Source organism: Rissa tridactyla, chromosome 6 (genome assembly GCF_028500815.1).
Source record: "Rissa tridactyla isolate bRisTri1 chromosome 6, bRisTri1.patW.cur.20221130, whole genome shotgun sequence".
In the NCBI taxonomy this organism is placed as follows: domain Eukaryota; kingdom Metazoa; phylum Chordata; class Aves; order Charadriiformes; family Laridae; genus Rissa; species Rissa tridactyla.
In genome coordinates, this window is record NC_071471.1 from 15,553,945 (window position 1) to 15,573,721 (window position 19,777).

The window sequence follows — 19,777 nt, forward strand, 5'->3', positions numbered from 1 at the left end:
CTTGAGCAGGGGGGCTTGCACCAGATGACCTGCCGAGGTCCCTGCCAACTGCAGCCACACGGCATGGTCTTGGTCACAGGATGAACACTTTAGAGATGCCACTTTAAGCATGTGTTTAAAACCTCGTGTATGACTGTCCTTGCCTAAGCAGAAACACAAAGGTGACGGTTACAGTTGGTGCTGTGCTCCAGCTGTGCAGTCCTGCCTCAGCTTCCTCCTTGGAGCCGAAACGAGAGACTGAAAGATGGACTTCTTACCGTGCTTTTTTGGGAACCGTTAAATGCGGTGTGCTGGCGCACACGCCTCTGCTCAACAGGCTGGTGACAGGACAGCGGTGCAGCCTTTCCCAGCTGAAGTGGGGAGGGGTAGCTTTGGTGCAGCGCTGGGGCCAAGCCAGAGGGTGAGTGCACAGACCTATGGGGGTGGGTGCAGCTTATACTGAAAGTCTGCCTCATAAAAGGAAAGCTCTGACAAGTCACGTACCCCCAGCCGTCAAGACTCTCTAAACCTTCACAGCAGCGTACTTCACTGCGTGCAAGCAGCGCTCCGCGGGCCCCCGCGAGGTGGGAGTGCAGCTGGATGCTGCTTCCACGTGCTTGCTGCTGCTGATACTTCAGCAGAGAGAAAGCTGTGGTGATGGAGCCAATACGAAAGAGGGAGCTGAACTGTCTGGTGTAACGGGAGTCACTCTGTAACTGGGGGAGATACAGGGAACAGGCACCAGTACAGCTCCAGTAAGTTGCACTAAACACGTGGTACAAACTACTGCAAAAAATTTACTTGTTCTGGTTTCTTAAGCAATGAAGCAGGACTCTGTTACACTGAGCGAAGGACAGCCTGCCAGTCCTGTGGGACGCGGGGAAAACTGGTAGTGTTTCCCAGAAATTACAGCTTTTTTAAATTAAATGAGACCACAGATATTAAAGAAGCATGGCCAGCAGGTTGAGGGAGGTGATTCTGCCCCTCAGCTCTGGTGAGACCCCACCTGCAGTACTGCATCCAGCTCTGGAGTCCTCAGCACAAGAAGGACATGGACCTGTTGGAGTGGGGCCAGAGGAAGCCACAAAGATGATCAAAGGGCTGGAGCCCCTCTGCTGGGAGGACAGGCTGAGAGAGTTGGGGGGGTTCAGCCTGGGGAAGAGAAGGCTCCGGGGAGACCTTCCAGCCCCTTCCAGTCCCTAAAGGGGCTCCAGGAGAGCTGGGGAGGGACTCTGGATCAGGGAGTGTAATGACAGGACACTGCGTAACAGCCTCAAACTGAAAGAGGGGAGATTTAGATGAGATCTGAGGAAGCAATTCTTTGCTGTGAGGGTGATGAGCCCCTGGCCCAGGTTGCCCAGAGAAGCTGTGGCTGCCCCATCCCTGGAGGGGTTCAAGGCCAGGTCGGACGGGGCTTGGAGCAGCCTGGTCTGGTGGGAGGTGTCCCTGCCCAGGGCAGGGGGGTGGAACTAAATGATCTTTAAGGTCCCTTCCAACCTGAACCATTCTGTGATTCTGTATTAAGCCAAGAGGTCCCAAGAGCATGGGTTCATCTCTGTTAACGTACATCCTGCTAGCAAGAAACTAGTGATTAAGGATGAGTTGTGTTCTGCTCTTTCCTGGTGCTCTTGTTAAGGAAACTGCTCATGACTGGAGCAAGGACAAAAAAATACTCCTGCAGGGTTCTGGTAAAGTAAAAATACTGCACGGTATTTCACAGAAGAACTGATGTCACCGAAATCCCCATCAGATTGAAACCTTGCCAAGGTGAGCGGTAAGCAGTTTTGCTGGGAACAGTGGTTTCTCATTTTTATAGCCTGTGCTCCTGCGTTTTAAGCGTCCAGATGTTTGAGCTTGATATTCTCTACCCGAGAGAGGACTTTTGCTGCCTGCTGGCCTCAGTTTCTGGTCAGCTAGCACCAGAGGCTCCTGGTTCAGGGACCACACCTCAGCCACCGCAGCCAGCACACGCATCTTCACGACAGGAAATACTGAGCTGTAGGTTAAGCACAAAAGCAACTAAAGGACCATCCACTCCTCAACTGCTCCAAAATCTTAAGGACGGACCCCTGCTCACTCCCTCTCTCCTGTAACAGGAGCTGTAGCAGTACTATTCTGCTACACAGAGGGGATGGGAGGATAAGTAGAGCGTAGGTGTTCAAACAGTCTGTGGATTAGCCATGGAGGTACCATCAGTCATGTACCAACACCTTCCACTCTGCTTTTTGATCATTTTTCTACGTGTCAGAAGTTGTCTCCTTGTGTCACAGGCTAAAGCAATGTGCCCTAAGACATCAGATGGAAAAACAAGGGAGGGAGGGAAGGAAGAGACTCTGCTGGAGCCTGCACAGGAGCACAGAAAAGCCAAGCTCCGTGCTGTGTGCTGAGGGCCAGCTTGGCTTGTACAGTTCCCCCCGTCTCCTGTAAGGCCAGGTACACGTCAGTCTGATCTGGAATGCACGGTGCTAGGGAGATCGACAGCTGACATACAGAGGTAATTCGAAGTCTACCTGATGTTAAAGGAGTAAGCTCTGTCAGCTGGTTAAAAAAAAAAAAAACAACAAACAACACCAGGGCCAAATACCAGGCTATTTCAGCCCAGAGGGAAAACGCCGCACCCTCTCTTGCCCTGCACTCGCAGAAATACACCTTCCTCCTGCTCCTCTATCCTTGTCTCTTCTGGCAATTGGCCAGGGCACACGCACTGCCCTTCGACAAACGCAGCTTGCTTTTGGGGACCCCAGGGCCTCTGCCGCAGCCTGTGCAGCCCCCAGCCTGTGACACAGAGGGCACTTTGTCCCCCTGTGCAAGACTGTGCAGTTATCCTTGCTGAATTTCAGGTGGCGTTTGTCAGCCCGTTCCTCCTGCCCTGCCCTGGAGCTGCTCCCCCAGCCTGACGGTACGAGCTCCGAAATGGTGGCTCCTCCACGTCACTCTGGCTCGGTGCTGCCTCTGCTGCGCATGGAGCAGAGCCGATGCTGGGTGAGCCAAGAACCACAGTCTTAGGAAAGTACTGAGTAACTTGAACAGGCCAAAAAAAGTATTTCGCATCCTGGTGCTAGAAAGCCCTGCTACAGTAAGTGAGTGCAACTAAAGGCAAGGGTTAAGTGCGAAGAGCCCCAGCTGCTGGCAGAGGCCCTGCTCCTCCTCTCTGCAACTTGCTCCTGCAGAGCATCCCCACAGGAGACCGGCCAAGGACAGGAATTGCACAGGAGAGTTCTCATGAAAGAGGACAGCAGCCCTGCTAAGAGGCTATGTGACTGTGACAAAGGAACAGCCAGTACCACCCAGAAAACCAATGAATGCAGAGACGGTGTGAAATCTCTCCTCTCAGGTCTGAGGAGGGCGATGCTTCTGTGCAGATGCCATCCATCGTCCCCCGAGTGGGCCAGGGATGGGATGGGGGGCTCAGGAATAAGAGGCTGAGAGAGTTTTATACCAAGATGCTATTTACTTTCAACAATCATATTCAGCTGTGTTATAACATACCTAGTCAATTCACGTGTATACACCTACAACAGTTAATAAAAAAAAAAAAAGGACACTAATAAATTAAGTACATTTAACTTACATGGGACAATGGTCATTGTGACAGTGGTAGCAAAGGCTGGATCTGCAGTCACTCGTCCTCTAGGATGCAAACGCCAAGTGAGAGGTCTGGAAAATCCCTCTGGAACCCCCACTGTGCAGTCCTCATCCCGCAGATGTTTTAGACCATAACCTGAAACAGCCTTGGAGAACGCACGTGCTGGCCTCCGTACTTCCCGTTTTCACCGGGATCTCCACGTTCCTCCACCCTCATAACGTGCAACACTTTCCTTTTTCTTTCATTACACCACTTCAGTGTTCCTTCTAGTACACAAATACTTTTCTATCTAATATAAAAGCAGAGTCCCTAGAGCCCATCAAAGCCACGTCCAACAGCATTTTGTGGCACTTAACTTATTTCAGTCCTTCCGTGGAGGCAACAAAAGGTGACAGCTTTACAAAAACAGAACAAACTGCAAACATTTCAGATTTAACACAGAGATTTAATAGAGTCCACAGACACTAATGCTCCATCTGGAATCCAGTGACTTTTACACCTTCATGAGAAACGGAAGATGGATCCCACGCCAAATTTAAAGGTAAGAATAGGGATTTTCAGAAGTCTTTGCGTGACACAAGCACAAGCAACAGTGACCTTCAGAGAAGCTGTTTCTCCTATATTGCTTAAATGCCTTAAAAACATCACCCACATACGGGTGGAGAGTGTGTTTGCCATCCCATGCCTTAAGCAATGCCTACTACAGGATAAAGAAACTCTGGAACTGTGATATGAGAATAGCGGTTGACCCTCTCAGCATGCGCCGTAGCAGAGTTCAGAGGAGAAACCATGCACCCTACCTGTACCGACCCACAATATACCGAAACCTCAACAGCTTAGCAGAGGTTCAGTCTTCCCACTTCCCCTGGAAACGTGCTGCCGTTGCAGTTTCCAAAGAGCAGAGCTGTTCCACGAGAGCTGCGGTTTCTGTTCAAAGCGAACTGTGTTTAAGCTAACACATCTGTGCTCCCCCGTTAGTCTGACTGTGCCAGCAGGGTGACGTGAACAGCAGCAGGACAGCAGTTGTACAGCCAGCCGTGCCGAGCGTCAGGGGAAGGGAACTTCTGGGAGCCAGCAAGCCCTGGCACCAGCAGCTGTGAGCCAGTTGCACCACTGGCGGCTGCTGTTTTTCTCCTGTGCGTGCTGACCATCCAGTCAAAATGTCAAAACAAGGTGGCATTTGCCTTCAGGGCAGGCAAGGATGTTACTGTACAGGTACAACCGGAACAATAAGCCTTCCACGATGCGTGCACACCGGAGCTCTGTGGTTGTTAGGTGCTCTCTAAGTAGGTTCAGCTGGAACAGACTCGCCCCTCTTCCACACCATTGGGGATGGATGTGATCCCCATCTGCAACTCCCTCGCTCCCACTTTCCATAGCGGGTGGAAATGAGCTTCCTGGTTCTTTGCTTTATCAACTCCAGAGACTCCTGTTTCCACCTGCCTCTTTTGTTGATGTTTACAGCAGAGATCCAGCTCTGCCCCACTTCAGTCTGTGTGACTGTCCTTCTCACCCTTTGGAAGCAGCAGGCTCGACCTGGCTGGAGAACTGGTTGCTCTTTTGATCACCTCCATCCACCTGGCAATAAAGGACAGGAGAAATGCTCAACCCCTCACTCACAGATGCATGATGTTGGTCTTTCAGTGATGAGCTGTACCCCTTTCACCAAACCTCACAAAACACTCGTTTTCTACCCTTCTTTTAGGAAACTAATTCTTCCAACGAATAGCTTGGGATGTGGTAAATACAGCGCAGAACACGGTTGCCTGTCCAAGTAACAGCTCCACAGTGCTTTCAGCTCCAGAGAGCTTTTATGAGGGCACACCGTACTCTCTTGTAAGTGTACAGAAAGTGTTTACCAAGGAGGACAGGCTGACAAAAATATTCCTTAGTCAATGGATTGTTTTTCTTACAATAAATTATCTGACAGATTTGCCCATATGGAAGAAAGCAAAGCAACAGTGAAAAAAGCGATCCATTGTGAATTAGACTTTTTTTTTTCCCCCCCCTTGAAATCACTGCATGAGACCAGTGGATTACAGAGCACAACTCCCTGCTGTCCCCAGGCAGCCGGTACGGACGTTGCTCACAAGTGTGTGATACTCTCCCACAGATGGGGGAAGTATGTGACACCTTCTCCATTAATCCACGCTCCGAAACAACCAATGCTACCCTGCGCGGCAGAATGCAATGCAAGGGTTTTCAACAGCTAACGTAACGGCAAATGTTTGGATGCGATGCATTTTAGACGTGATTAACTTTGGACCACGTGTGGAAGCCCCTGACAGCACTGCTAAATATAATTATAGAGAAAGCAGTACAGTGAAAAGCTGCACTGCACTTGTTGCTCTCAGCCTTGTGTTATAACTCCTGTTTCCAGAGATCGAGAGGAAAAAACCACCCCAGTGTATTCTCACCAGAGCTCTCATTAACCTAGAAATCTTGACTCCCAAGGCTGAGCGTCTCACAGCCCTCCCCAGCTCAAAGGAAGCCCCAGACTCCTGAGATAAAGCAGAGCCTCCAGCCCTAGATGCAACCACCAGCTCCCCCTGGGAAGGAGGACAGATCTCCAAACATCATCAGTAGGAAGAGGAAGGGAACTTTTATTACTGAGAATGTGCTGTAAGGTCACTCGGACCGGGAGGTAGTCAGGAGGAATGAGAGGGCTCTGGATGATCAACCAGTGAGTTAACAGCATGTTATATACCAAGACAGACAGACAAAACAGAAAATTACCTCTCAAAGGTATATTTGCTCTCAGCCCTGAAGAAATACACGTGGGACTTGAACTGCAGCTTGAAGACATAATCCTTCTGAATGCCATCTGCCTCCACAGGGGAGCTGACCGCGTAGCCAAGCAGCGGGAGACTGGCCAAGGGATAATCGTCCTGGAAGAGCCCAATAGCCCAGCCCTTAGTGCGAGGCATCCTCTGCCACACAGCTCATCCCAACGCGCACTCAACCCTTTTGAGGAAGGTACAGGCAAGGTCTTGGGATTTTTGTTCAAAAAAGAACGGGAGGAGAAGCAGCCTTTATCTTTTGCGAGGCCTCCCATAGCTTGTAATGAGACCCTCCCCCAACTCCTTTCACTGTTTATATGGAGTTATTTGCTTCTAATCCCCAGCCCATCGCTGCTCCCTGGCCTCCCCCCTCCCCTACCCCCTCCACAGAGGGTTTCTCTCTTTGGAACTCCAAGCACAGATCTGACATGAAAGTTAAAATATCCCTCCCAAAAGAAACGTGCCCTCAAGGCAAGAAGCCTGAATAAAATAAACACAGTTTGTTGGGTTAATAAGATGAAAAGGCACAGGCTGCACTGCAGCACCGCTTTTGTTACCAAGCAGGTGCTGAATGCACCAGGGGCAGAAAAACCCCTGATGCCTCTTAATCCCTGACGCTGAAGCCCAGCGGGGGAGAGAAACGGACAGAGGCTGAGCAAAGGCTGCCAATTCCCTCACCGCCATTAGTCACTGCGTGAGGAGACATCCTCCCCCTCACCCACAGAAGGTCCGTACCATTAACAGAATCGGAAATCCCAATTAAATTCTGCAAGAAGGGCCCATGGCCTTACAGAGACTGGCTTCGTTACGAACTACCTTCTCTTCCACTTGTTACTCTCCTTCAAACAGCAACGAGCTGCGCCCATAGCAGAACACCAAGGGCCTCCAGGTTCCCCTCGACACCCCAAACGCAGCCCCCTCAGCTACGTCTGCTCACCTGGTGCGTTTTGTAGAAGAACAAACAGAAGTTGGTGAAAACGACCCAGAGTTTCTGCCAGCCGTTGCTGTTCTTGAACTTCCTCAGCAAGTATCCGGAGAGCTGGTTCTAGCACAGAACAAAAAGAAAACTACTGTGCAACCTGAGGTCGCCATCCTTCAGAAAAAGATGAAAGCTGACACAGACGAAAAGCCTGAGGCTGCCTGCCGTAACTGCTCCTGCACTTGCTCCCCTGTTGTGAAAGGCCTCCCAGATATTTCACACGGTGACCGGGTGACTTTGTATCTTCAGCTAACTAATTCACAACTATCCTGTTATGGACAAATTAGTGATTTCTCTCCGCCCTGCCTTTATGTTTAAGTGCTCGCCGTATCTCAGAGCAGCATCAGGCAGCGCATAGGAGGGCGCTGCTCCAACTCATCCCTCCAGCGACCGCTATCCTCTGCAGCCAGCAGGCAGGGGAATGGTGACAGCCACAAGGGCGTCCATCCCTTTAGCCACCCTTTCTTACGCGCAGAAACACCACGTAGAACACACTGTGTGAGAAGGAAAATAAAGCAGAAGAGGAAACAGAGGGTGCCAGAGTTGTGGCCAAGCTACAGGTGGCAGCTGTGCGAAGCCAAGGCTGGCACGGCAAGCAGGGAAGCTGGACGTTGCCACCTTGGAGTCAGAGTCACCGAGCACTTGTGCAGTGGGATAAGGAAACCTACAACATGGAATGAGAGCAAATAGACTTTGTAATTAGAGAAAAAGACAGGATACACAGCAGAATTACAGAGAATCATTTTGGGAAGCAGAACTGGGAGGAAATACTGTACCAACAAGGCAACGTTACAACTCTGCCGCTGGCTGGCTGGGGCATCCTCACGCTAGCACATGTGGGCTCGCTAAGCAATTACGAAGCCAGCAGCAGTACATTTTCCTTGGCATCCCACAGCTCCTCCCCACCAGCACAGAACTTGAGAGGCATTTTTACCTGGATCATGCACAGGTAATCAGACAGGGAAAGGCTCTGGTTCCGGTACCAACAAACATGGGTGACTGTGTTGGGCCGTTGGGCCTGGCCCAGCAAATAGCGAGGAGGAAGCTCTGGAGAAACAGCAAGAGAGCAGAAAACTGAGCAGAGAAAAGGGGGAGAGAAAGTGAAAAACAGAACATTAGGATAAGAGAAGCGATGGAAGACAGGCGTCTGTTAAAGGAAAATGGATTGTGAAAAAAAATGATGGTATTAGAACATGGAATAGATCAAAGCGAGAGGGAGCTGCGAGAACTCACACGTTTAATCCCAGAGCCTGTAGCAAGGAGGTCTCATTATCTGGGTACAGAACAGTGAGAAGTCGCCTTTCACAAGGGCATCATCAGGGAAAGGAAGGCCTGTCCCCTCTGATAGAAACCTCTTCCATTTCCCGCTCTAGTGTCCAACTTCTGGACCCTAAGCCAAGGTAACATCTATAGTGCTTCCTTTACTGAGCTGACTGATATGCTCTCTGCATCACAAAAACCCAGGAGCTTCACTGCCCAACTTTTAACTCCTTCCATTGAACAAAAAGTGCCTTAACAGCAGGGCAGGGAAGGCAGGAGGGTATAAATACATGGATCCAGCACCCTGCCCCATTGCTGTTTGTCTAGTTAGTGACCCCCTTTTTCTCTTCATGGTATTTAGGGTCCTTCACACTTCTGGAATTCTTCCAAGCATGCCAGCGTCCAGGAAGGCCTCCTACCCAACTGCCACCTCACATGAACCTGTAGTGCCTGTGCAAGCAGTGCTTTGCGCAAGTAGTGCCCAACAGACCTCTGCCTCGGAATCTGCAGGATTTGGTACCAACACGTCTCACCAGTGCTGCATCAAGCCCTGCTGAGTGGTAAGACCCAAGGTAACAGGAACTCGGTGGGTGCATAATACATCTCAGTTCAGCGTAACACGGCGCTGCCATAAAACGGCAGTTCCTAATGCTTGCTGCTCACCCCTGCCAGCGAGGGAAGGGCAGAGAAGTCACATTCCCACTGAACTTAACTCTCGGAGCAGTACAGTAGCTAACCAGACCTCAGTATAGCACAGTCAATCTCTAAAGGAGAATGTAATAGACAGCTAACTTATCCTCCAGCAAGTCTGATGAAACGCAAAGGAACAATTCAGTCCTAGGATATCCCGGGTTTCCTTTAAAATTTCCCTCCTTCAGTGCCTTTGCCGAAGCAAAGCCCCGCTGCAAGGAGAGCAGAGCGTGTGTATGCCGAGACGCAGACATGCACAGAGCGGGGCAAGCATGCAGTGGCCTTTCAACGGCCCACGCTCTCCCACGGACGCAGAGACGCTGCCAAGGCGAAATGGGAGGTGGAGTGGAGGCCGAGCGGTGGCCAAGCGAGCCAGGACGGACAGACTGAGATGTGAGAGCTGCGCCCTGCGGGTACCTCGACAGCCACACTGTGGTCAGTCATGGAGACGCTCGTGTTGCGGTACCAGCACACGTGCATGGTTGTGTTGGCACGGTGGTGGCTCTGCCTGTCCAAGGAGCTACGAGAAGAGTGTATGTCATCTTCGGACTCCTGTTCTAGAGAGACCTCATCAGAGGATCCTGGGGGAGGAGAATTTGGCAGCGGTTTAAGAAAAGTGTGCAATACAAAAAGCAAGAGAAGCAGGGATTGCTGAGAAAAACTGTTTTCTCTTGCAATGGTCCAGTTTTAAAATACGTCAACTTGAATTTGTTACACAGCTCCTAAAGGCCACTCTGAGCAGATTGTTGTGGCTTTCATTACTCAGCTCTGCTTGGGGCAGCTGATTCACTACTGTGTAAAACAAACAAACAAAAATCCCCACACTTCATCTTCAGTCAATTCTTAGTAAGGAATACGAAAAAGTGCTCCAAGAAGGAATACTACATGTTTCAGCACATCCGTTAACACTGCCAGGGACAGGCACAAGAACGCTGGGCTATAAAAGAACTTGCTGATCTCTTGATTTCTGGACAAGAAAATACACTATGTGGTTAGACTGAGGAAAAAAAAAAAACTATGTAAGAGATGAATAAGGACCTTATAAAATTAATGATTCTGCAACTGGAGTATCTCTGTTGTATTTAAAGCTACTAGGAACATCAGTCTAGGAAGACAAGCATTTATCTTTTAACTGAAACATAACAAAAGCACAGTAACTATCCATTACTACATGAATTATAAAAACACTCCATTTATGTAATCAAATTCACAATAGGAAAAATGAAAAGGACATGACAAGTGATGCTTTTCAAGAAGGCAGGAAACACCACTTACTGTTGGAGCGGTTGCATACTGAGTTTTCCAGAAGCATGTCAGATTTCTCAGTAGATTTCTTGGCCATTTCAATTGCCATGTTTAGGTCTTCCATCCACTTCCCCATCTCCAGCCGGGTACTACAAGACAAACACTACGAATGGAGACCACCCCCGCCTGGAGCCATGACAGGAGTACTAGATTGCTGAAAGAAGGCACAAGTCATTGCCCAATACAAGGAGCGGTCCCCTTTTCATTAAATAAATAAAAACAACATTAAAATTCCTCCAAAGCATGAGCTTTCCAGAAAGGAAGCTGACCTCATACAGTCTTCACCTCTTTTCAAGCCTTGAAACAAGACTAAAGTAACCATTAAAAACTTGGACTTCACAGCAAAGAGAATGAACAGACAGCCAGAGGGCCACAGAACATCCCCCTCTGGAGCTATCAGACTCAGAAGAGGAATTTTGTGGTCTAGGCCATCGCTGTTCTTCATACAGAGAGCTTCATTGCCAATGGGTTACTTCAAACGTGAAATCACGTTTTCACTCCAAAAAGCATTTTGGAGATGGGTGGTACGACCATACTGGAAATGATTTGTTCAAAGGATAAAAGGCAACGCGAAGGACAGGACCATCTTTTGAAGGGGATATAGCATTTACCTTACATCTCAAGCAAGTCAAACACAAGCGCAGGAAGATGAGGACTCCTTTCACCCCACATAGTTTCCATTACGGGTTACGTGGCTCGTGGCATGGTTACAGGGTAAGAGTTTACAGCTCACATATATGTATCTATATCCACCAGTATGCAATAGTGTAAGCTTTTCCCTTTAGACACGACTGTGGCATTTCTTTTTTACCTCTGTCTACATTCCCTGTGGGCAGAATTGTTGCTTAAAGTGCTATATACAGTTACAGGCTCTTGTGTTTGCTTGGGAAGGTCTGCGGGACTTTTTTGGTAACCATCTCTTTTTTCTGAGTTTTTAATTTAGACTGAAACTTCCACGCATGGTCTACGCCCAGCAGTGATGCTTTTTTTACAGGTGGGGAGAGGCAACAGAAGAAAAACAACCACCTTTGCGCTATTTCTAAGTTACGTCAAGGTAAAAATAATATTTTTTTTTTCCAAATTTCAGAACCTTTCAAGCACTTTTCGATTCACAGCTGCTAAGAAATGGCTGATCTTAAAAATAATTGACATTTTCAGATGCTAGGCTGGAATTAAAAAAAAAAAAAAAGTTTTGTTCATTGAATATGTCTGCATACATATTGGCTCCCGTGCCACTACACACCTGATTTATGAACTTTCAATAATGGCTGTTTTTCAAGCAGTAAAAAAGCCTATAAATTTAAAGATGAGGTTTAGTGCTCCCATCCTGCATTCTCAGCATACCCAAATCCAGCTGCCTTTTAGCGGACCTGCAGAGGGACGAAACCTCCTAAAGCTGATCCTGAGAGAACAGGTGTAGTAGACACCCTAAGCGTATTTCAGATTTAAAGTAAAAAAATGCACCAAACTCACTGCACAGGAAGAAGTTACATTGAAAAGAGATCAGTTTTCTCTCCAAGCCAGCCTTTAACTTTTCCTCTCCCTTCCCAGCTTCCTCCATGAGACCCGTGCTGGAACTCTTCCTCCTTACATCCATTTGCACGTTCTGGATTTTAATTCTTTTTGGGTCTTTAAAGTATTTGTATGTTTAAATTTTTTTTTTCCCTCTCCTCCTTTATAGCAGTTGTTTAAAGGATGCCACTGGCAACTCAGCTAACTAGAAAACAATACAATGGCAGCGTTATTGCTGCTGCTGTGTGTTTAATAGCACACCATTTGGTGAGATGAACTACTCCTTCCCAAAACACAACACTGATAAAGGAGTTGCGAAGAGTCCTGTGTTTGTTTTGAGTCATGCTTTCCAGAGGAGGCATCAAGCACCCCCCTGGCTCAGCACCAACCAACGAAGAGTAACTCTTTGGAGAAGGTATCTATCAAACCTGCAGGCAACTGAGGAAAAGAAATGTTACCTTGCTGCCACCACTATGGTTTTTTGTGCTGAGTAGATGGTGAAGCAGTGTGGGACGGCCCATTCATTCTCACTCTCCTCCACCTGCAGAAAAAGAAAAGGTTTTTCTCATCACTACCTGGTGACTGATAAAAACTAAAACTGTCCTCCTTGGCTGGCTAGGAATTTGAGTCAAATATGATTACAGCCTGGTTGCAATAAGGGGAAAACGGCTACTCTTTTACAAATACCACCTACTTCAAGTCTATGTTGGCTCTATATGAAAATCTATATTGTGCGTTTCTACTGCCGCACAGCAGGCAAGAAAAGGAGGGTTCTGAGCAGGGTTCAGCTTATTACTTACCGGTGGGTCGAGCACTATCAGCTGCAAATCAAACACAGAAAGAACAGTCCCATTAGAATAGCGGGGTGGGCAGGCAGAAGGACTGATTATATGCCGAGGTGTGCGCACAGGGGAAAAAAGCCAGGACAAATCCCTGTTTCCAGATCAGCCCCTCTCAGCAGCGTGAATACGAATGGCCAAAAGGGTGTGCTCCCGCTGTTTTGCTAAAGTGATGGAAGGAATAGCCTTAGCCTGCAGACACGCCATGGCCAGCAGCACCGCAGGCTGCTGTCACTGGCCTGGAAGCAGCCTGCGGCTTTGCTCCTCCTGCCCTGAAGGAATTGCCTTAACCTGCCTTAAGGCAAAGTCATTTTCCTTAACGCTGCGATGCAACTTGAAACCACTTACCAACATGCCATGCAGAGGAAGATGTCCATGAATTTTGAATTGATTTGTCCCTGTAACCCCTTTGCTTGTGTACAGTAACATATCTGAGAACTGAAAAAGGGAGGAAGCATACAATCAATATTCTGAAGACAAAAAATCAATATTCTAAAGCTGAAGTATTTTTTGACATCTTTTTAAAAATGTGTTGTTTAATGGCGACTGTAGCTGCGTGAAAAAACACCATTTCTCAGTCAATCTGGCCTACGTTCCTTAAAACCACTCTTTTGTTTACTTACAAAAGAGACAATGAATTTTAAGATTTTGTTGAAATTATGTGCAATTAAGGAAACAAGCTGAACAGACAGTATTGTCACAGTTATGCTCTATCTCAAAATCCCTCAGAGTGAGTTTTCACTTATGATCGCTAAGTTTCATCACAAGCACATGAAAACACACATTCACAACAACTTTATCTTGAAGACTTTGGGTTTATGAAAACCAGAAACGACACCCACCAGAAAGAACATCCGCTGCTGTAAACCCTTCTTAGTGAGCTTGTATAAGCAACCTTCCCGGATAAACTCCTGCAGCAGAAAATAAAAAGTTAGGCAAAGCTTGATTTTTCCCAAACACAGAGAATTTTAATGAGTCTTTTTTTTCATCCCAGACTATACAGATGTTGATTGGTGCCCAGCAATGATCGCTAACAGATTTGTTAAACGCCAAATGACACCTTTCCTTCTGTTTTGTAAAATGAATCAGCTCCGTGCTGCCAGCGTTTAAATCAGTGAAGGAAGAGAAGGGAAAGGAGCAGAGTTTCCTGTTGGACACCAGCAGTTCACCTATTACACTTACATCCCTCCGCAGTGATTGCTATAGCATCCCAAAAGCATACGCGATGCTCCGGCACTTACGCTCAGTATATCTATCAAAAACAAAGAAACAAAAAACCAAGCGGGAACTAAACAAACTCCTAGAAAACCAGAGCCACCGATACCAGTTTTGCCCAGTGATGTGGCTCTCGCCATTGCTACGTCCTCTGTGCAGTCTCAGCCCACAGACAGATTCCATCAGACAGACATAAGCAGAGCTGGTAGTGGGTTGCCTATCGAGTACATAACATACTGCTTCCCACTCAAACACTGAGCGTACCCCCTATCTGCTGTCCTGGAAACACCAAACTAGCCAGAGTCTAAGCAGAAGCATTTTTGATCTATTCCCTAGGACATCGCCAAGACCTCCATGGGACCTACCATGAAGACAATTATACAAAGCCTTTACAGTTGTTCCATAAAACAGAGAGGCAGGGATGGCAAATACATGGTGGAAAGGCACTTCCTTGGCAATAAAAACAATAAAGGCTCTAAAAACTAAGCAGAGATACTTACCCTACCAGGTGCCGTGAGATTATCTATACCAATCAAGTCATGCTGCAGCTCTGTCAGCTTCTGGAAATTCTCCAGGCGGATGAGACTGTGCTGCAGCTGAGACGTCATTTCTGTGACTTCCTTCAACGCGTCTGTAAGGAAAACGCGACCAAGGGGATCAGAACAGAGCAGACAAACCCAGGCCACCGATTTTATCCCTGGAAAACTGAACCTGAAATTTATAGCCAGATTTAGAATAGAACTGAATAGTTGAGTTGGAAGGGACCTACAACAAGTCCAACTGCCAACTTCTTAAAGCATATTTTATGCTTTAAATAAAATGGAGACTAGGAAGCAACTTCGTAGTGGAAAATTATTTGGTATATCTGAGTTTGCGCATGTAAAAAGTATTTCCCACATAGCCAAAAGTGAATTAAAAAATTAAAGCCAACTATTTCTGCCAAAGATTACTTTATAAATTAATGGAATTCAATACGCAAGCTTTTGACATTACAAAGCAAAAAGGGGACAAGAAAAGGACTAATTTTCCAGCTTCACATTAAGATCCGTCAAGATTACCATGAGAAAAACACTTCCTGGAATGCCACAAAAAGCATTGATTCTATGCAAAGAGAACAGTCTACATTACAGTCTACATTTAAGTTACCTTTTGCATTTTACAAACTAGCAGTTAAGGCAATTTTCTATCTATTGCTGAAAGCTTTGGAGCCCTGCACCACAGTATGGTAAGAGGGCAACGAAACCCGGTACCAAAATCCTTGAAGAAAAAAAAAGATAATTTTAAAATGTAAGCCGAACATTTTTATTTTTTTTTTAATTAAGCTGCCTCCTGCCAGTTTTCTGCTGTTGTACTTGGTGTACTCCGTTGTGGTTTTTTTTCATGATATTTAAATTACAGTATTTGCTAAGCAGTCGCTTTTTCAGCAATCTAAATTAAAGTTCCTGTGTGTTTCACAGAGCTGCATGCAAGTGTCAGAGGGGTCCTAAATGGAAAAAAGTGTTTACATCGCATTTGTAGATGTAATGTGTGTCTCCCCCAGGGTACGGGCAAAATTTTTTTTATGTACATGGGAATGTGTTTCTGCCTCGCATGTGAACGGCTGAGTGCTCACTCACTCCGGCAATCTGCAAAGTCTCGGTGCTCTGCCGTGTAGTGCTTGCAAAGCCTCCCCAGGATCAGCTTGTAGTGCATCAGTCTCTGAATCGGTTTGAGCAGAAACGTGTTGAGGGGCAGGTAGCAAACCTTCTGCAGCTCAAACTCCTTATAAACCATTTCCAGCTTCTTTAGACGTTTAGTTGCTTTCTCCAGTTCTGTCAGGACCTCATCATGTTTCTGCAGGTAACTGGTAAATTCCTGGTGAATCATATAAAAGATTATTCAGACCAAAGGCAATCAGTCTGCAACAGATTTCACAGCGAGTAAGAAAAAACATCCACTGCCTGCTCTGGCTTTATTTCTGACCACAAGTATATAATCCAAGACAGCATATACGATTCTATATTGTCATAAGCATTGACAAAACCAGCATTAACAACATTATTTAAATGTTGTTAATTTAAAAAAAAAAAAGTATTAAAAATAAAAGTATTTGTTTGCTTATCCTCTGTTCACTATTTCCTGCAGTCATGCCTCCATGTGCCTCTGATGAGAAGAGCTGGTAGCACCACCCATTAATGCTTCGCCATTCTACGACAATTCTTGTTGATTACTGACTTTTTTAGAACAGGCAGAAGGGAGCCGAGAGAGTTGTCTCATCTAGGGTTATCTAATTACAGAAACTGGCAGGCAGCTCCCAGCTGGGGTCGAAATAGGTGTCCATGCAGCACTCTGCCTGTGCCTGCTGGGAATGTCAAATGCAGAGAGTGCTGACACTTCTGCACTCCCGTTCAGGCCACTGGTTTTAACGGCATAATTACTCCACTACTACCACACAAAGCGTAACTGTCCCATGAAGGCACTCTATGCCACGTAAAAGTGACTTCATCTCAGAAGAAACTACTCTGCAGTTAAAAAATATTTGTGTTTTGGAACGAAACAACCTTATGAAATGGTGTCTCCATAGGGAAGAGTTCGAGTTGTGCAAATGTAGGAGAGACGTTGAAGCTAATTAATTTTTCTTTGTCTTTTGCTGAATAACCAATAAGCAAACAGCCTTTTCTCAAGGTAAATGTAGGTGCTTAAATAAGCAACACTGGTATAACACCTTGCTGTAAATATTTTATTTTTTTTTTTTTAATTTGCTTATCAACAATAATTGTTTGCAAGTCACTCCAAGTTTACTGGAAATACTAAACCTTGAACTCTCATCCTTGACAAAAGGAAAAAATGGCTCAACAATCTTGAGTTTCCATTATTTTAATCCTTTATCTACCTTTAGAGTACGCATATTCCTGAGCATGACATCTCCAATGCGTTGATAATCTCCTTTCACGTGAGCATTGGTTTTTCCTTCCCTGAAACACATATAAGGAGATGAAATAAGAAGGTGCAGTACATGGGAGATCAAGAAATTTCAGTTTCCTCTCTCCACTTTCCCCTGTACTTCAAGACAAAATCTTTCGGAAACACTTCCCAAGTATCTGTGTATTTTAAGGACTGCTTTAGTAAAATTAAGGGAAGCAGTACTAACATTAATGCCTCCTCCACCCATTTTTAGCCACTTGACATTCCCATTTCACTGTTCGGATTGAAAACTTGGTACGATAAGTATGGAAGCTGCATAAAATAACAAACATAACGCCATGCTTAGAGAATGGAGAAAAGATTAGAAATGAATTGGTGTCAAAGTCCATTTTGGAGTTTAACCTCTCAGACTTCTCAATAAATGTCATAACATGATCCCATCTGAATTTATAATTTATTTTTGTTCGAACTTAGTTTCCATTAACCACCTCCTTTTCAATGGTAATTAGATTCTTGTACATTACATCTCAGGTCAGGAGAAAGTAATATAAAGGTTGAAAGACTAAAGACGCTCTCTTTAAAATAAGTTGTGCTGCAAGACCTGAACTCTAATCTTAATTACCAAAAAGTGTTTCCTAGATTTTTCACCTGGAGATTCATTAACTGGAAGGTACTGAAAAACACACACATTATCTTTTTGATCTTGTGTTCCATCTCTTTTCTAAGCCTAGAGAGACAACACCAAGTTATATCACGGTTGGACTCCATGATCTTAAGGGTCTTTTCCAACCTAAATGATTCTGTGATTACAAAACCCTTGGTCTGGTTCATACTGCTGCGGGATATTGCTTACAAGGCAGTGCTTGGAAAATGGGCTTTAAAACATGTGTATGTGGTTATTTTTTTAAAACTATAATTTACTAGCATACTTTTTCCTTAATTCTATTTAAGCAGAAACACCAATTCAAATATAGATTAAGTACGGTTCTGATGGGAGGATGTAGGAAAAGGATCCCCCTGCTTGTTGCCCATGCCCCGTACTATTAACGCTTACCACAGCGATAGCCTTTGCTCAATCTCTTTCAGAAAGCCTCGATGAAACTCATAAATTGGGTCTATGTTAGAGAAGAGTAACGTCATCAGGCCCTCTGGCATAGCATTCTCCTTGATGACGGCGCTGCGAAACCACTGTCGGAAAAATCATAAGTTATGATAAATTCCTCTATTTGAGAAATTAATCGTTACCATAAAAACTTCTGCTCCTGCAGCAATGGGGGAGGAGAAAGTCTGTGCACAGGGAAACAGCAGGAAGGAAGGAGAAATATTTAGGGAAGATGTAATCTGGGAAAGATGAAAAGATGTAATTTCTTTCTTTGCCAAACATTACAAATACGAGGCTTATTATTGGTTCTGGTCACAAGCATGTTTCTTAATGCAATGATGAGATGGATGGTAACGGCTCTAAATTACAGTCAATTACCGAGTGGCTGCCACAGCTGATGATACACCATTGCTTGGACTTCAACGCAGATACAACTGCTCTTTCATAAAACTTGGAGCCCTGTGCGAGTTACTCGGTAGCTGGAGGCATCTGGTTGCATGTCACATGCTGCACTTTTTATCAGTTTCGTTTCCCCACTTTCTTGTCAGGGATGTGAACATTACAAAAATCCTCTGAGCTGCCAGATGTTCCCCCATCTTTTAAGGAAGTGCTGTAGGACGAATTTGAGTGAGATGGTGCTCACAGAGAACACCTCAGCAGAAGACATACGGCGTTAAGGGACTCAAACTTCTCTTCAGTGGAATTAAAACAATAGCTTATGGAAACACAACAGTCAGTGTCCAAACCTGGAGTACATGAACAAAAAGCTCTTAAAGAAAATGAGTTGGAAACCCAAGCTGTCCTCCAAACAAGGACTCACTTGTCTACTCCGGGTGAAAGGAGGGGAAAAGGAGTGGAAAGAAAAAGCAGCAACAAAAAAAGAAAAAACTCCCCCAAACCCTATGGATCCTTAATACCCTTGGCAAATTTTCATCTGCTCTCATGATCTGAAGGCACAAAGAGAAAAGTTTCACAAGGAATACCACAGACGTGATGTCTAGACTATAAACAGAGCTGACAGCAATGACTATCATTGAAGCTGAATGCAAAACATTTTTAGGCTGTCCCTGTTCACATTTTTTAAAGAAAAAGTTTGCCTAAGACATCATAATGACATGTGATGTAGCTATCGGAGCTAACTATAGAAGCCCAGAGAAAATATCCGCTCTCCCAACATGAGGGCCTATAGACCAAGGAAAGTAACAGCTACATGGCTCATGGATTATGCTTTATCGTAGGACTTTCTTCTTCTGTTACCTGGAAGAAATTCCAAGTTTTTCCAAATTAACAATTACAAATCTGTTAAGAAAAAGCATGAAAGTAAGTTAAAACCCCTTACCACTGTAATAACCTCCAGGTCCTTTAAATACGTCCGTTCTGTAGCAAGAATCTCCTTTGCTATGAAGTATGCCTTGTCAGTTGGGTAGCGCTGAAAGAATACACAGTAATCATTAAGTATTAAAATATATATGTTCTATTTATTACTAAGCACAAGCTCAAACCTTACATGCATTTCCCCTTGCTGTGTGCAAATGGAGCAGTTGATTACTAACAGGGCATCTCTGTATTCAGTACCATATTCTCAAATACTGACTTTACTATAAAATGCTATTTGTATTTCAAGAT

At 45.6% G+C, this 19,777-nt stretch overlaps 1 protein-coding gene across 4 annotated transcripts in view; it reads right to left on the bottom strand.

Annotated features, from left to right (window-relative positions):
• Nucleotides 1–3,331: 3,331 nt before the first annotated feature.
• The window catches only part of FARP2 (FERM, ARH/RhoGEF and pleckstrin domain protein 2), an 89,058-nt gene continuing 72,612 nt past the window's right edge, over nt 3,332–19,777 (bottom strand). For 3 of the 4 annotated variants that reach the window (XM_054206041.1, XM_054206042.1, XM_054206040.1), the window contains exons 15-27: nt 19,491–19,580; nt 18,104–18,237; nt 17,018–17,099; nt 15,762–15,999; nt 14,646–14,776; nt 13,773–13,841; nt 13,279–13,368; nt 12,550–12,632; nt 10,550–10,668; nt 9,692–9,855; nt 7,283–7,390; nt 6,302–6,453; nt 3,332–5,143 (exon numbers count right to left, since the gene is read on the bottom strand). In XM_054206041.1, the coding sequence (XP_054062016.1) occupies nt 5,053–5,143; nt 6,302–6,453; nt 7,283–7,390; nt 9,692–9,855; nt 10,550–10,668; nt 12,550–12,632; nt 13,279–13,368; nt 13,773–13,841; nt 14,646–14,776; nt 15,762–15,999; nt 17,018–17,099; nt 18,104–18,237; nt 19,491–19,580 (1,551 nt within the window). In that variant the 3' untranslated portion in view covers nt 3,332–5,052. Of the gene's footprint in view, nt 5,144–6,301; nt 6,454–7,282; nt 7,391–9,691; nt 9,856–10,549; nt 10,669–12,549; nt 12,633–13,278; nt 13,369–13,772; nt 14,183–14,645; nt 14,777–15,761; nt 16,000–17,017; nt 17,100–18,103; nt 18,238–19,490; nt 19,581–19,777 lie in introns of those variants that run through there. The other variant, XM_054206043.1, reaches the window with a different exon arrangement.